Genomic DNA, 14,843 nt, shown 5'->3' on the forward strand with positions numbered 1-14,843 from the left:
ACAAAATTTTTAGTTCTTGTATTTATACAGCCCACAACTAAAGAAAAAATCAGAATAACACAGACTTATCCGTGGATACAAATTAAAGTTTACAAAACAGATTTTAAAAAAAAGAAGAGAGAATATATATATGAGAGGATCTTCTTTTTCTACTGATATGACAGAATGTAACCATTTAATCATTAATAAGTAACAAGCAGCAGCCGGAATATGTTTTATGCTTCATTAAAACAACATTGAGGCCCATTACAGTGCACAGCAAATGGGGCTGGAAACCACCGCACACTCTGGCAAACCACATTCCCTTCTAACCTCGTTTGCTTGAAGCAGCTAGAGAGTGAATGGCAATATACTCTCAAGTAAGCCTTTATTAAGTATGAGAAATAAATTATATTAAGTGTTATTTTTTGAACCCAGAAATGAGGGGAAGGGTTGTTAAGATATCAAATTTACTAAAAAAATAATTATGTGAGAAATAAGTTGCTGTCACAAGAGAGACTTGCCAGACACTGCATTTGAGCAAGTTGTTATACACACCTTTGGAATCAATTTTGTGACACAGAGATTAGTCTGTGGTACTAAATCGCATAAGAGTAGATCACAGAAAAAAACTAAAGAGTACGGAAATGTTTTCTTGAACAACATTACCATTACATTAGAGGTATTAAGGAGCCCTTATTATGTTTATAACTAGTAAGATACTGACATGATTCGATAGTTCAGGACATGGTACAAATTGCTTTTTTATAACTTGCCTCCATATCTCAGGTTTCTAATAAATACGATTTTACTTCATTAGATCCTCATGTCTGTGATTTTACCAAATTCAATTCTACAACTTGAAAATTACCTTGGAAATTTGTGGGAAGCCACAGAAAGGTCCTCAGAAACAGACACATATTAAATATTAATTATAACGATGACTGTCATTTTTATAGTGATTATGTCATTATTTAGGAATGCTAATTAAGATATAAAATGGCTTCTTAATTGCAAACGCATTCTGAAGAAATACATATTTGTACTTGTGGGTTTAATAGCAAATCCAGCGTGGGGACCAGACCATAACAGACTGCAGTTCTATTTTCTAAAATGCTGACATTTGAGCAAATGTTCCCATGGAATGTTTGTCTGATTCGTGGACTGACATTTCCTCTTTGTAACTTGCTTAACTAAGAAGGAGACATGCAGGCCAAACTCTTCAGTACCCTCAGGCAGCAGGCCATTACTTGCCGCTGCAACTTGTGTATGGTTTCTCTTTTACTTCCCTCTTTCCCTACCGCCCCTCAGCCCTTAGCTGTCTCTTTATTTTGACATGCATATTATCTTAGCTGATTTCTATCATCTTACAGGAGTGGATGACATACCTTAAAAGATTAAGCCTTCCCACCTGGGATTTGTCCAGAAATTCAGTGTATTATAGCTTCTCATAGCCTTCTTCATTCTCCTATATTCTTGTGTTATCAATAGTGGCTTTCTTTCTTATTTTATGTTTAACTACAGGACACAGGCAGCTACGTTGATAGAAGTCAGTTTATACTGTCATTCATCTTTCATTATAAGAACAAGGTTGACTTCCGCTGTCTGTAACACTTTGCTGCCATCTATGTGTAGAAAAGAGCACAACACTCTTCCATGCACCAGAAACCACCCGTGTTCCAAAAAGAATCATGGCTCTAATCTAGACAGATGACAAGTGAAGCTTCAGGAATAATTTGCCTCCCCACAGAAATGCCGAAGCTTACCAGGAATTTCTATAAACAACTTTCTAACCCTGAAAGAGTAGTGAGGGTGCATTGTTTAACATAAACCAAAGCCAACAGTTTTTTCGTTAATGCTGTTGATAAATTATAGCTAATATGGAAACATCTACAGTTATGTTTGGAAAAGAAACACTGACAAGGTGAAGTTTTAAGTCACTTAAATAATTACAATGAAATGAATTAATTTTTGCAAAAGTGTAATAAATACTATTTCCAAACAATCTAATGAAAAAAGATCACTTAGCCAAAAAAATTTCATATTTAATACAAAGCAAATGTAAAGCAATCCGATAAAAAAGTATTTATTCACATCATTTAAACTACCAATAACTCAAGTACTGTGATCTAATAATTAATCACTCTTTGTCAAACACTCAAAAATTTTCTAGAGAAGACAGAGAAATACATCAGAATACTGAAGAGCCTCTCAACCTCCCCCTCAGTAGTGCTTATGTTAGTTCTGAATTGTCCTGACAAATGTTAGTTCAAAAAAAAACAAACAAAATCACTCCAGTGTGAGCCAAGTGGGAAACATAAGCAAAACAAACAAACAAGACTTTCCTCTACTAAACCATTTAACAATACACAATTAAGGTAAAAACTGGTATTTCTAATCAGGAGTAATGATATTTTAATAGTCCTGAAGAATGTTCCTCAACTGTTTGTCAATACTATTGATTTCTACAAGACATATTATTGTTTAAAAAAAAGCACCAAAACTGGTACAAATATGTAACCATATGGGAGTAGGAGTAGAAAGGAGACTCAGGAAAAGGTTCTACCCTGATTTACCAAACAGAATGAAAAGCTGACCCTGACTGCCTCGCCTCTGCCAGCCTGACATTTACAGTTACTGCATAACTACTATCAACACAATATTTGTCATCTGGAGAACACTGCATTTTAATCATCAACACATTTTAATCATCAACATTAAAATCATAGGGAAGTTGAGCTCATCGTTAAACTTTTTAAAGTAATTTTTGGTCTAAGTTATTCTAATGACAAACTTAACAGAGTTTAGCAAGCCAAACCAAGCCATTTTGCATATTTACCTGTAAATAAAGCAAATTTAAATTCCTTGTGGCTGATTTTTTTATTAATATCCATAAATAATGTACCTATTAAGTGAATATTACTAAAGAAAGTAACATAATGAAGCTTACTAATCTTTCATGTTCGACATTTTTCAAAAAATGGAGATCTAAATTGGGGTTATTTTCTTACAATTTATTTCTCTTTGGCACTGGTAAGGTATCCAATACTTAATAACTTAAGTCGAAATTAACAAAAAGGATATTATGCATTAAACTTTTTGAAATAGAAAAGGTTTCATTTTATTTTACTCTACCAATTTTAAGGATCTAACTTTAACAAAGAGAATTTTATAAACTCCACTTGTATTAAAAGAATATAGTAAGAATCATATTTGATACCAACCCATATGAGGTGTTTAAAAGAGCAGTTAAGTTTAAATTCTTAAATTTACCCACAAGTGTTTTGTGGGTTTGGGGCGGGGGACTACAGATACATGTAACTATGATATTAAACAAAGCATAATCTATATCTACATCTTAATTTATACAAATTATATATTCCAATCTAATTGGGAATCCAAAAAGTTTTCATCATTAAAAATCCAAAGCAAATGTTTCACTCACAGAACCTACAGTTTACTATTTGTATTTATAAATACATCTAGAAATTGATACTAAGATTTAACTAATTGCATTAATTTTAGCTTAATTGTTGCAAACCTAAAATAATATTTAAGATTTTATTTAATAAGTGCATTAAGAGTGAAACACCCGACAAACATACCTTTGTGTGGTCCACTAATTATAAGCAAAATTCCAAACGTTATTAGCTGTTATCAAAATTACAATACCACCTAGATCTAATAAAACAGAACAATCTGTTTGAACAGGGAGAGGAGAACTTTCATAGAGTGTTCTCTCTCATATAAATTCTTAATGGACTATAAAGGACTTTTTAAGTGGTTTTAGATTTGAATTCAATTGCTCAAATCCGTAACAGGCTTCCAAAAAGAATTTGAGCCAGATGACACACAGGGACCCACAAGCATTATAAAGTCCTGCTCTACCCTCACGAATGTAAGATAAAAAATGCTAAACTTCTCTCTAAGAACCATAGAAACTGATGAGCCATATTTACATTAGTGGAGTTAATGCACTGTAAGCATAAATGTTAAATTATATAATGATAAGGTTTTGTACTACAATTTCCTTGTAACAACTAAAGTTGTTAAACCATATTTATTAAATATCATGGGGACTGTGCCCACACAGGTGATGAACCACAGAATCAATCAGAAAGAAATGGAGGCTTAAAGAACAAAAACAAGCAAAACCACCACTTTACTTGACCGTAGAGGCTTCTATCACCCAAGCTATCTATCTATGGAGAGTAAAAGCATCCACTAGTTGCTCCATTCATCCTGCTAAACTGACTTGTAAGAAAGCTATTTTTTCCAGAAACAGATACACTGTAGTATGCACAGATATTAGATCTAATAGCAAACATACCTTATTAATACTCAGATTCTCAAAGTTGCACTCACTGCTCTTTACCAAGAAAGCCTTCTGCCCATAAGCTACCTTCGTAATTTCAATATTAATAACTTGCTAACAACTAGGGTGATTTTATGCTGCTCTGAGCACACACAAGAATTACATATGAAAATATAAGAACTGATTTTAGGCCTCATAAAATATATAAGCCTGTATCAGTTTATTCATCTGCTAACAAAAGAAGTTCTCTTCAGAGACCAAACAAGGAGTTAGAATTTGTGTATACTCGTATATGGACAAAAATACATTTACATATTAAAAAGGAAATATTTACTTTTAAATCTTAGGAAATAGGTTAATTGATATTATAATAGTCAAATAACTGACTTGGTAATTTATTTTTTTAAGAAGTACCCAAATAGGAACAAATGATTCATTTTGGTTATCAAGTTATTAATTCTTCTTATTCTTCTAAGTAAAAAATATCATTAGCTTCCTATAGCTTTTAGGGAAACTTACTTACACACCAGCACAGTATAGGCACTTGATATAAAAATTTTTATTGAAGTATCCTAGCCAAAAAGATTGTAATTATTTCTGATGACTTAGTACTATAGATTTCTATTTTCCTTCTATACTAATTTTATTTTAGTATTACTTACGTGCTAACATTTCACCCGCATTGTTGTATTTAGGGATCTTCTTCGCTATCCAAACACTACTCATGTGGTATTAATTACAACCAGTTTCCTCCATCAAGGAAAAAAACAATGCTTTTAACTCAAACCAATTGGATCAAAACTTTGTTTCACTGTAATAAGTGGTGGGAGTAAGAAGAGAGGTGAAACTTCAAACATCACAGTCTTAAGTTCTCTTCCCCTGTTACTTCAGTGACACCTTCCCCACCTCAGTCTTCTTAGATTAACTGTATGACAAGAATATGAAGTGGCGTCAGTCCTCAGTCCCAGCCTAGACAGTCGGCCCTGCTGCTCATCAAATGGAGTCCCAAGCTGCGTTTTGTAAAATAAGGGCTTGAGCTGGCTCATCGCGAAGATCACTTCCACCTCAAAATACTATGGCCCATTTCATAAAAATCAAAGGGCCCAAAACATCACTTTCCTCTTTATAATATGGCATAACGAGTTAACATTTCAGTGGCAGGTACTATAGGCATTTCAGTGAGGAAAATATTTTCACATACAATTTCAAACAGCCGATGTGGCAAAAGGCAAGCCTGTATCATAGGCAGATGAAACAGTGAATGATATGTCCATTCCCTGTGTTACCTTAGTGAACTCGGTTCTCTGAATTATTTGCCTCACCTTAAGCCTAAATTATGATAGGGAGCACACTGGGATTGGAAGTAGGGAAGGAGAGTAGCCAATTTGCATTTTCTGGCCCCTCTCTCTTGTTCCTACCTCATTTATTTCGTAGCTTTCCCCCTCAGGATGGACTGTGCCACCATTCCCAGAAGTTACTATTGTAAACAGCATGGTCAGGAGGGCCTTGCTGAGAAGCTGACATTTGAGTAAAGGTTGAGAATAGTTAAAGGAATGAGCAGGTAGGTATCTAGGAAAGAGTATCATAATCAAAAGTAAGTGCAAAGGCCCATAAGTAGAAGCATGTCATAAGAATTCTCAACCTAAGGTAGGTGCTCATTTTATAGATTAGTAAATGAGGCTTAAAAATGCTGAGCACTCTGCCAAAGTCACATACCTAACACATACCCCGGCCATGGTCTGAAGCCAGGGAAAACACCAAGGCCCAGGGTTTAGGGTAGGCCTGGATCTAAAGTTTCAGAATGTGTCCTGGGAATTCCATCTCCATCCCTGATTTGATAACTCTTGTCTATATCACAGTATCTCATAAAAACCTTCCTCCCTTCTGCCCCATGACAGTCATCTACAGGTTTCCCCCACTATCCAAAAGTAGACCATCTAGGAAAACTTTCATAAGCCAAAATGGCATAAAGCAAAGAAACAATTACGATCAATTTATATGATATTTTTGAGCATTCCCAGACCCAAAAAATAACTTCCCTTAGGCTTTCCTGATACCTTAGGACACATCCTGCTTAACAGATGCACAAAAGTCGAGATAAAGCACAGACACTCATAATCACTTCTCGAAGCCATGTTGTCTTGACCCTGAGATGCTGAATGTAGCTCCTGGGGAGGAAGCCTGATGCGGCCACTCTCGCTGCTCAGGGTGCATGCTGCCTCACTGCAAAACAGGCGCTGAACACTATTCTTGCTATGCACCTATTTTCATAAAAGTGAAAATTTTCTTCAGATTTCTTTTGATTGGTGATAAACTGGTGCTAATACAGATCTTTTCATAAAAGCAGAGTGCTATAATGGGATCTTCCAAAAGTGGGGGTTGGAGGATGAGGATACTTGTTCCAACACTAACAATGATGTGCATCTGTGAGCCTCCTCCGGCATCACTGTGCTGGCACTGGGGCCTGATAAAAGGCAGCACGCAGAAGAAGCACTGAATAGCTATAGTCCACACAGTCTAATGAAATCTAACACATGGTTGTGTGGGCATGGAGCTCGACCCTCACCCACATTTAAGGATGCTGTTACGTTCCCTTCCTGACGGCAATAGTCATGCCCCTGCCTACTCCTTATTTTCTTGCTCTGCTCACACCTCCTTGTCAGCCTCCCCAAGATCCCCACCCCGCCCCCAAAAAGGGAATGACTGATAAAGGACACAGAAGAACAGTGCTCTCTGCCATTTGCTCTGAGTTTTCAATACGCCACCCTTTACCCTTGCTATGACTGCACAGCAAAGGGCCACACTGTTGCAATTTTATTTTGTTCTGTAACTGGATTAGTCAGGCAGTAACCAGATGTTCAACATAGGCACCTGCCTTTTCCTACCATAAGGCAATTCTCCAATACATTTAGCCACCTGTCTCCCTCCCCTTAATGAAAGAAGACACAAGAGGTTTAGGCTTCCTAGAGATAAATGTGAGGGTCAGCTCTTTAGCTATGAATTTCAACTCCCAGGACCAGCCAGGAAAAGCTACTGGAGATGACAGTCTTTACCTCGGCTAATTAAATTTCTCAGTCCTCTTCCCAGGGGCCACTTACCTAATTCCCATGCCTCTTTTTTACCCAACTTCATTCCCTGGCCTGGTTTTTCTCTCATCTCTCCCGGATTCTAACTTGGTGTCTGCCACTACACTAGACATGACTATGAAGTCAACTCTGCTTCTTGCCTAGCTTCCTGGGCTGGGAGTCCCACAATAAGGAGTATTTAGATTCAGCCCTTTCGTGCCTTCCATGCCCACAATCTGCTGACTGGTCCCACACAACCAGACAAGAAAATCCCACTCCCACTCCTGATCCCACTCACTCAGCCATGCCCCAGTTTACCTTCTGGGCACTCAGGCCTCCCAGGTGTCATGAAACAAAATTAAACAAATAGCTTACAGAGAATTGAAAAGGAAAATAATAAAGGCCATTAAAGGGTCAGAAAATTAATGAAAAGCATGGAGTTGTTCAATTTGCATAAGATAAAATTAAAGAATTAGATAAAATTAAAGATATTTTTCTTGGATAAGAAAATTAAAGACTTACTAACGGTCTTTAACACTGAAAATCCTTCTCAAAACCAAAAAGAGAAAACAACTTTCTATCTCCTGACATCACAAGGAAAAAAAAATAAACTTTAGAAACTTAGGTATGTGGGGAAAGAAAAACTTAAAGTGAGAACTATTTTACATTACAATTGTAATCATTTCCTTGAATGGTCTTTAAAATAAATTATAGAATACAAACATCTGAGTTCCAATCTTGGATTGGCTAGCAATTAGATGTGTGACTTTGAGTAGATAATTTCATTTATAAATGAAAATCATATGAAGTCATTTCTGAAGTTCCTTTTAACTGTAACATTTCATGACTGCATAATTTTCATTTCTTTGGGACAAAAAATAAAGGCAATTCCAACATAACACTGTGAGACAAAAGGGAGTAATGTTGGACTAGATTTACTGTAGGAAGATTTCATCCAACACTATGGTTTCAAGAATGACATGAGATTGCCAAAGAAGCTTGAGGAATGGTAGAAAAATCCAAAATCATGACAGTAATGCACACTGAACAGATAAGAAATTGAAGACAGAAATTATTGAAAAACTATTATTTACACAGTTAAAAAGGAAGAACAATAAAGCAGGCTCTTGAAACATTTTCCCCATGAAAATGGGCAGGGCTAAAAACTGGATAATTTGTTCCTACTTGGATGATGTCATCATGCTAGATTTAACTACTTTTAATAACTAGTACATTTCCGTCATCTCTCACTTTCTCCCACATTAGATCGAATCAGCCTCTCAATGACCCACACTTCATGAGTCATAATTTTTCTGTTTATGATTCAGAAAAATGTCTTCAGTCAGTATTTCCCAGACTGCTGTGGGTTTATTCCAAGAACCAATTTCATCTTCATTGGTTTCCTACAGGAAACCAGACCAACTTCCTATTATTTTATTTTCCTTACTTTTAGCATACCATAGCCCACAGCAAATTAACTGGAAGTGAGAGTGATAGAAGACTTTATCCTGCACAAAGAGAAGCCAACATAAACAACGCCCAGTCTAGAAGTCACAGATTCAAAATTAAATATAAAATGTGCTAATATTAGAGCCTTCCTTCAAAAAAGCTCCAAGCCAAATAATAAGAATGTATTTTAATTAACCTTACTGCAAATATTCCACTGTCAGAAAGAACTTTTGTTTAAGAACTACTGTCTAAGAATACAATAAATCCTACAAAGCTGGTTAACACTGAGAAATCAATTATAAAAATATATGTATGTATGTATGTATGCATGCTTGTATGTATTTTCCGTCCTAATCCCCTAGGGCTGCTAGGAGAACAGGCAGACAACTGAAGCCCAACACACAGAGTCTTGGAGTGGCAAGGGAACAGAGCAACATCGCCCTAGCAACATGGCCATCTGTCATCCCCAGCTGCCATCACTCCAGCCCCTGCCCCACACCCACTCTTTCCATGATTAAGAATCAAGCTGACCCTAGATCACAGCAGAAATAGTGACATGGAACATGGATTTTTAAAGGACATTCTAGCAGTGGTTTGTACTCATACTATTCCTCTAAAATACTAGTATTTCTCATCGACTACACAGAAGAAGATTTGTGAATGTGAAGAATTTTGGTAAAAACATATATCAGATTCTCCTTAGACTCTTTCCATTCTCATCATTCCTGATAACAGGTATAGTTTCAGGCTTTAAAAGCTCACAAGGTCACTAACTGGCAAGGAGCAGGATAATTTTATATCAGAACAAAAGCTGACACATTTAAAAAATGCCTAAGAAGAATGCATTTAAGGCATTAAATATGCGTAAACCAAGGGACTTAAAACATTAGAGCAATGGTTCTCCAAGTGAAATTCCCAGACCAGAGTCAGCATTACCTGAACATGTCCTAAAAGTGAAGTTCTCACCCCATTCTAGACCTAATAAATCGGAAATTCTGGGGAATGGCCCTGCAACCTGCAGCTGATGCTAAAGTGAGCTTTATCTATCATATTCTCTTTCTTCCCTCTTACACCAGGAAATTCTAGAATAGAATCCACTCAATTTGCATGTCCCTCATAACCTATCAACTTCTAAATCCTCTGCACCCTAACTAATTCTTCTATCATATGCTAAAATGCTCTTTTTAGGAGCATCTAGCACTGCTGATATTCCCTCCTGCTTAAAATGGCCTGATTTTTTTTTTTTTTTTAACTTCTGTGACACCATTCCACTCTCTTGCCTGTCCATCTCCTACCTTCCTGTCATCAGTGACTACTCTTCTTCCTCCCATTCTAAATGCACTCATGTCCCCTAGGTTCAAGCTTCAGTCCTCTATTCCTCTTTCTCTAGCTTCCTCCTTGCTATCTCAAGATTCCCAGAGCTGATTTTACATCTTTGTACCCCAAATCTCTCCCAAACCTCACAACATATTTTAAACTACCTTATGACCTGCTTCCCCTGAATGTACTTCAAGTCCTGCCGGTAGAATATATCCAAGAGAGAATTTTTCATTTACCCTGCCTGACTCCAACAGTCCCTCCTTGAATGCCTACTTCTACTACATACCATTACTTGTCTGGTCCCCTGGGTACTGCACTGCTTTCCCTCTTCCCTGGCTCCCATATCTTATCAGCACAGAGGTCAGCCCTACCAGGCATCCCATGTCATCCACCCCATTCCCACCATCTTCCAACAGCTTCCAATATGTCTACTGCTAGACTTACTTACCTATAAAACTCATCTCTAAAAATTTCCCCATATTCAAAAATATACAGAGGCTGCCCAAAGGTAGCCCAACTTCCTACACAGCCATACATCACATTTCTCTTCAACAGTTTTTTTGCTCAGCTAATCTAAAATGCTCTTCATGTTACAGACATAACCCAAGTTTTCTCACTTTTCATGGGCCTTACATCACTACCTTCATTTCAACTACAAGTTCCCGCTAACTATGTCGGCAAAGTTCTTCCATAAAACCCCTCGTTGATACCATGATAATCCCCTCACACTGAAGTTCTCTCACCATTCTCTAAAGACTCAAAGATATTAACGCCAGCCTCTGTCACTAGCCACAGTCACCCCTACACCACTTTAGAACCTCCACAACAGAAGTGGGTTTTATACATCTTAGTGTCCTCCATTCCATCATACATGCAAATATTTGTTGAAGGGCTAAATGATCTTACAAGTCAAAATTCATATTCAATTAAGCACCATTTTGGCCAATTAACTTGCCTTCAGGAGAAGCAGACAAAACACAATAAAAACAGACAAACTTAACATACATAGCAACTTAGAATCAAATGACTTGGTTTCCTAAGCTTTCTATACTTACAGTGCAACCACTCTAGAATGATACTCACAAAGGAATAGGTTAATTTCAAGTAAGAAAAGTACAACAGACTTTTTGAACTAAAAAAGTTTTTGGAAAAAGGAGAAGACTGGTTCACTTAACACTAAAATGACAGGAGAGGAGGGACCTTCTATAAATAAATCTTCATAAAATTTCCTACATCTTCCCACCATGCCAGTTTATAGGTCCAGGGGTGATAAACTATCTACAATCACAAAGAAAAGCTCTTAATCTAAAGGAAACTGAGTAACAGAGCATTCATAACAAAACATTCAAATTTTGCCTGGAAAATACTCTCACATTGGCCAAAAAGGCCAAGAAGCAACTAGATAAATTATAATGTGGAAGATGGACTGATTGCTCCAGTTAGGGATAAACAGTCTTCACACCTGGAGTAATAAAGACAGCAACTACTTCTCCACAGAAAACAGGTGGTAATCTCTCCTGGAATAGCATGCATAAGATACCCTTTAAAAATGAGAAAAGATATTCAGAATCATTTAGAAAAACAGCTCTGCTCTAACTGAAAGATGCTGATAACTTTCACAGGCCAAAGTTAACACTGGGTACTAAACGGAATCATCAGAGATTAAGAAAGGGGAAAATTTTTTTCTGAGGCAGCACAATAAAGAAGTATCTTTATTGATATGTAGCTATCCTTCAAGGATAACATTTTAGAGAAAAATGTAAATTATGAGGATTTATATACTATTTTTAAATTTAATATTAACAAGACTGGGTAACCCCTATGTTTCTCTCACTATATTCCACACTTGGTTTCATCTTATTTAGTTTATATTTTCTCCATTAAACTAGCAGAGATATTAAACAGGCATAAAGATTCCATTCTTTCTAAAGTTGGGGATATAGAGGAATACAAATCACCTTAAGTATTTCTGAAATAACACTGCTGAATTTGTTCATTAAACAGCAAAAAAAAAAAAAAAAAAAAAAGAGAGTTGATAGATTCTCTGGACTTTTTTTTGGCAGGATGACGAGGAGCTCTTTTAACTTAGAGTTATTTGCTTTTATTTCTCAGCTCCACTATTCTGATTGAATAAGTGTCTAAATAGAGCTCATATCATTCCTGGCTTCAGATTTCACTCACTCAAGTGAACACTGGGATACAGCAACAAAAATGGAAATTTGAATTAAGCAGATTGCTAGAGCCTTAGGGGTGGGCTTCTCAGGTTTACTGTGATTTGTTCCAGAAAGAAAAACTAAAGAGAGGTAAGTAGACTACCAAAGAATCTGAATTTCAGAAAGAAATCAACATTAGCTGTATCATACTGAGGAGACAAGAAGCTAAAAACTGCTTTTCTTCCCATGATTTTTACTACTTACAATAAAAAGTTAACTTGGTTAATTTTAACATATTATTGAACTCAAAAAATATTATTTTCTCAAGCAGTAATATAATCACTACCAAAAATTAATATTAAAATAGTAGTTTATTGCATTACATTTTCCAACATTTTAACAAAACACTTCATTCACAATGGGATTTGAAATGGCAGAAAACAGACTACAAGATCAACCCAAAGTAAATGAATACTGCTATTTTAATGTTAGCAGTAAGATTTTATGTTGCTCAGTAACAGAGAATACACTTTTAAAAAGTATTAGTATTTCTATTAAATTCATTTATTAAACTTGAAGACTAGGAGTAGTGCCTGCATTAGGAAACAGCAGCAACAACAACAACAAAAGGAACAGAAAAAAGTAAAATACAGAACAACTCAGGAACACAGCCAGAGAAATCTGACTGTAAAAATGGCTTACTTTAACATGGCTCTGGGCTCCGAGGTTGTAGATCTCTGTAGGCTTTACTTCATTAATGATCTTCACAAGGCAGGTACTGTCAGTGAGATCACCATAGTGCAACTTCATGTCTAGAATTCAAAAGCATACAATTAGATAGAAAAAAAAACATAAGCCAATTTTTTAAAAAATATCAAAATTGAAAGGTATGTTCTGAAAGTCTGAAAACCAGACTGGTTTCAGAGCAGCAGAGTATAACTGTCATCTTTAAAGAAACTAAATGGTAGAAAGATACTCACATGTGTTGATTTGTAAAAACTCAAATGAACTTTTTAAAAAATCTTATCAAAGGGCGCCTGGGTGGCTCAGTGAGTTAAAACCTCTGCCTTCGGCTCAGGTCATGATCCCAGGGTCCTGGGATCAAGCCCCGCATCGGGCTCCCTGCGTGGTGGGGAGGCTGCTCCCCCCCTCTCTGCCTGCCTCTCTGCCTATTTGTGATCTCTGTCTGTCAAATAAATAAATAAATAAAAAGAAATCTCAAGCCAAGAACTTTGATTATCTTTAAAAAAAAAAAAAATCTTATCAAGACAATGTTATACAATTAACGTATCATATGGTTCCCAGGTAGTTTGTAAGATATGTTACATAAGAGTGAGATTCAGACAAAGAAAATCTCACAAAAATGAACACATTGTCTAAAGAACTCTGTAATACACTGGTAATAGTGAACCAGATACTTTTATCTAGCAATTTTTAAGTACTTCATAGACATCAATCCTTAAGCCATCCATGAAATGCCTGATATAGAGACATAATTGTTTAGACAACTAAACTATTCTAACCCTAAATCACAGCGTAGCCTTACTGACTTCACTAAATATGACACATGTAGATGGGCGATTTGCTAGCTTGATATTTTTGTTATTTTTACATAATAATGATCTATGTGTCTAGATCCAATGGTACGACCATTCTGTACTTTGCACAAAAATGATAATAATTTTCAAGGAGGATGTACTGAGTAGCCTAAATATTAAGGTAAAAAGCCTTTAGTGGAAACAACTAACTAGGTTATATTCCTGATGATATCACTACCTATACAAGTAAACACAAAATTGCAAATATTTGGTGCTCTGAAATGAATACAAAATCATTAATGCTTTATATGCAGACTGAATTATCCTTGCTAGCTAGAAAAATGGGATAAGCAAAGCAAGATGAACTTGGGAGTTAAAAACCCAGTGTCCTGGTCCTACCTCTGTCTTTTACATAGTATGTGACCTCAATAAAGTTACCACCACTCTCTGCGTCTATTTCCTCATCTGTAAAATGGTTTCATTCACAAGCTTAGGAGCTGCTATAAAAGGCAAATGAGAGGGGCGCCTGGGTGGCTCAGGTCCTGGGATCGAGCCCCGAGTCGGGCTCTCTGCTCAGTGGGGAGCCTGCTTCCTCCTCTCTCTCTGCCTGCCTCTCTGCCTACTTGTGATCTCTGTCTGTCAAATAAATAAATAAAATCTTAAAAAAAAAAAAAGGCAAATGAGAACACACTATGACTGGGCTATGTAGACTATCGGGCTACACTCAGGTAACTTTACTAACAAAAATAACATGCAATTGCAAATACTGACAGTGATCTGTAAAGCAATTAAATATAGTTTTAATTGCCACCTGTTTTTGGACCTGTCTTCACAAATTATTTTAAAAATTAAATAAATGTACACAGATCACTTAGCTTGATTACATTACACCAAACATAAAAAGCAAAGGAGTGTGCTGTGAATATGGACCTGATCTTACTGGAGGGGATAAGGACACCTGGAGAAGGGTGATCAAAGGCATGTCTACTCTTGGTTTCTTGAGCAGCATCACCTGACCAATATC

The 14,843-nt window shown here is 36.4% G+C and overlaps 1 protein-coding gene across 1 annotated transcript in view; it reads right to left on the reverse strand.

The window, feature by feature from the left end:
* The window catches only part of GMDS (GDP-mannose 4,6-dehydratase), a 616,840-nt gene that overhangs the window by 449,619 nt on the left and 152,378 nt on the right, over nucleotides 1-14,843 (reverse strand). The window contains exon 4 of the mRNA XM_080805486.1: nucleotides 12,984-13,093. Coding sequence (XP_080661612.1) covers nucleotides 12,984-13,093 — 110 coding nt within the window. The remainder of the gene's footprint in view (nucleotides 1-12,983; nucleotides 13,094-14,843) is intronic.

Source organism: Martes martes, assembly GCF_963455335.1.
Source record: "Martes martes genome assembly, chromosome: 6".
Taxonomy (NCBI): domain Eukaryota; kingdom Metazoa; phylum Chordata; class Mammalia; order Carnivora; family Mustelidae; genus Martes; species Martes martes.